This window comes from Panicum virgatum, chromosome 7K, assembly GCF_016808335.1.
Source record: "Panicum virgatum strain AP13 chromosome 7K, P.virgatum_v5, whole genome shotgun sequence".
NCBI lineage: Eukaryota > Viridiplantae > Streptophyta > Magnoliopsida > Poales > Poaceae > Panicum > Panicum virgatum.
Window position 1 is genome coordinate 31046633 of NC_053142.1, and position 2450 is coordinate 31049082.

Consider the following 2450-nt stretch of genomic DNA (forward strand, 5'->3'; position numbering starts at 1 on the left):
AGCACACTACGTCCTCGCAAAAAAAAAAATTTTTGAGCACACTACTAGTCTTGAAACGCCTCTGACCGCGGTCAACCAGCAACCGATCTCTCCAGCGCGAAGCGTCGTTGACTCCCCTCCACGCGCGCGCATGACGCGAGACGTGCTCCTGCTTCCACGCGATCGAGGAGCTAGCACCACCCCCATGTCCCCGCGAACTCCCACTCTGCACGCAGGAGCGTCGCGCCAGCCATCATCGCCAGGAGCATTTCCGAAAAAGGAGCGGTTGCAAGAAGACGGCGCGGCGGCATCGTCAAGCCGTGCTGCAGCTGCAGCTGCTGGCCCGGCCTATATATAATGCACGGCCGGTTCGGCGATCGCGCCCAAGCGCAGCAGCACCTTCACCGCCCATCACCAGCGCCGCCGCCGCCGCCGTCCCCACCCGGCCGGATCACTGAGTATCCCCGCCGCCCATCCTGTCCACCTCGACGCCGACCGCGGGGGCTCCTCGAGGTGCGTGTGGCCGTCGGCGAGCTCATCTTGATCAGGGTCAGGTCGCTGCGAGCTTTTTGCATGATTGATCGCCTCCCTTTCGCGATGGATCCCCTGACGGATACGGGGAATAACCCGCCTTGTGCGTGTCCTTTTTGCAGGGGGCGAGATCGAACCCGATCCGCACACGCAGCCAAAAGGTAAGAGATGATGGGAGGCTTGGACCATCGATCCCTGTCTAGTAGTTCGCGATGCCAATGCCATCCGCGCGCACTGTGTACTCTGCCCCTCCTATATATTCCTGCATTCTGCCTGTACTGTGGCGAGTTTTCTGTGACCGCATCTTTATTCCTTTCTGGCTAGGAGAGTTTTCAGGGCCAGGAGATCGAAGATGGCGGCTCCGACTGGAAATGCAGCCTTCCTCCTCCTCCTGCTGTCTGCCTGCTGCGCCGCCACCCTTGCCTGCGACCCGAGTGCGTGATCCTTCTCCTCCTGCATTCCCTGTAGCCTGCTCGCTTTCATCTCTCCATTTCCATTTCTCAGAACCTGCAGCAGCATCGACCTTCTCTAATTAATGTCTCGACTGAAACAAAGCAGGTGGGGCCAAGTTCGGGTACGTCGGCTCCGTGGGGCCTGACCACTGGGGCGCCCTGAGCCCCAACTTCACGGCGTGCGCGGTGGGGACGAACCAGTCCCCGATCGACATCGCGACGGCCGCGGCGGTCTGCGACCCGGCGCTGCAGCCCCTCCGCCGGGACTACACCGTCGCCAACGCCACCCTCGTCGACAACGTCTTCAACATCGCGGTGCGTAAACATCGCGGTGCGTTGCGTTTGTTTAGTTTTTCTCTTTTTTTTTCCAAACAACAAAACTAGCTAGCAGTTTCGATCGATCGTCATCTGGTATGTATGATCTGAAAAAAATTTATCCGTGGATGAATGTATGTATAATTGCAGCTGCGGTTCGACGCCGGCGGCGGGAACGTGATCGTGGGCGGGAAGCAGTACCGGCTGAAGCAGATGCACTGGCACTCGCCGTCGGAGCACACCGTCGACGGGCAGAGGTTCCCCGTGGAGCTCCACATGGTCCACGCCAGCGACGACGGCAACGTCACCGTCGTGGCGACGCTCTACCGCTTCGGCAGGCCGGACCCGTTCCTCTCGCAGGTAACGTACCTGCTCTGCCATGTCTTTGAGCGATCGACCCTGCTGCGTGCTTGCTGTTTTGCTGCTCACGAACGAACGAACGGCTGCAGCTGCAGGACAAGCTCGCCGCGCTCTCCGCCGAGGGCTGCGACGCCGAGAAGGGCGCCCCGGTGCCCGCCGGCGTCGTGAGCCTGTGGCCGCTGCGGCTGCGCTCCCACACGTACTACCGCTACGTGGGGTCCTTCACCACGCCGCCCTGCACCGAGAACGTCGTCTGGAGCATCCTCGCCCAGGTGCGGGAGATGTCGGTGGACCAGGCCGCCGCCCTGACGGCGCCGCTGGAGCAGGACTACCGGCGCAACAACAGGCCGACGCAGCCGATGAACGGCCGCGTCGTCCAGGTCTACCGCGCCGCGGGGCCGTGAAGAAGATCGAGCACAAGAAAGCGCCGTAGGGGTGGTGTGCCAGTACCACAGCGTGGTCAGCAGTTGCTGCTGCTGTGGCTGGGTTCTTTTTCATCAGTTGTTTCTCTGCGTCCAGGTAGTTTGTGACTTTGTAGTGTTCTGCATCCGTCTTAATTAGCTTCTTCTAGGTCGTCTGGTCTCTCGTTTGGTCGCCGGCCATGTCCCTGGTCCGGTCCGGTTTGGATACTCTGGAGCCTGAAGATTGAAGTTGTTGGTCGGTAGGTCTAAGCAGGGGTTTGTAGCTAGGTTACTAGTAATTAGTAGATCTATGCACGGGCTTTTGGTTTCCGCACAAGCTTGTGCTGATCCTTCTCGTATCTGTATTCTGTGTGATGATGGGATGCGAATCGATCGAACAGTTTCCGTTTGA

General features: G+C 60.0%; 1 protein-coding gene across 8 annotated transcripts; it reads left to right on the plus strand.

Annotated features, from left to right (window-relative positions):
• Positions 1 to 374: 374 nt before the first annotated feature.
• On the plus strand, positions 375 to 2450 carry LOC120640914 (alpha carbonic anhydrase 1, chloroplastic-like). Of its 8 annotated transcripts, none has more exons than XM_039916842.1 (6): positions 375 to 533; positions 633 to 671; positions 835 to 944; positions 1069 to 1293; positions 1428 to 1637; positions 1727 to 2450. In XM_039916842.1, the coding sequence occupies exons 3-6, from the start codon at positions 863 to 865 to the stop codon at positions 2068 to 2070; spliced, it is 861 nt and encodes a 286-aa protein (XP_039772776.1). In that variant the 5' UTR covers positions 375 to 533; positions 633 to 671; positions 835 to 862; the 3' UTR covers positions 2071 to 2450. The 8 variants fall into 8 exon arrangements, with proteins under 8 accessions (XP_039772776.1, XP_039772780.1, XP_039772774.1 ...); XM_039916846.1 differs by having other exon boundaries at positions 847 to 944; XM_039916840.1 differs by having other exon boundaries at positions 375 to 528.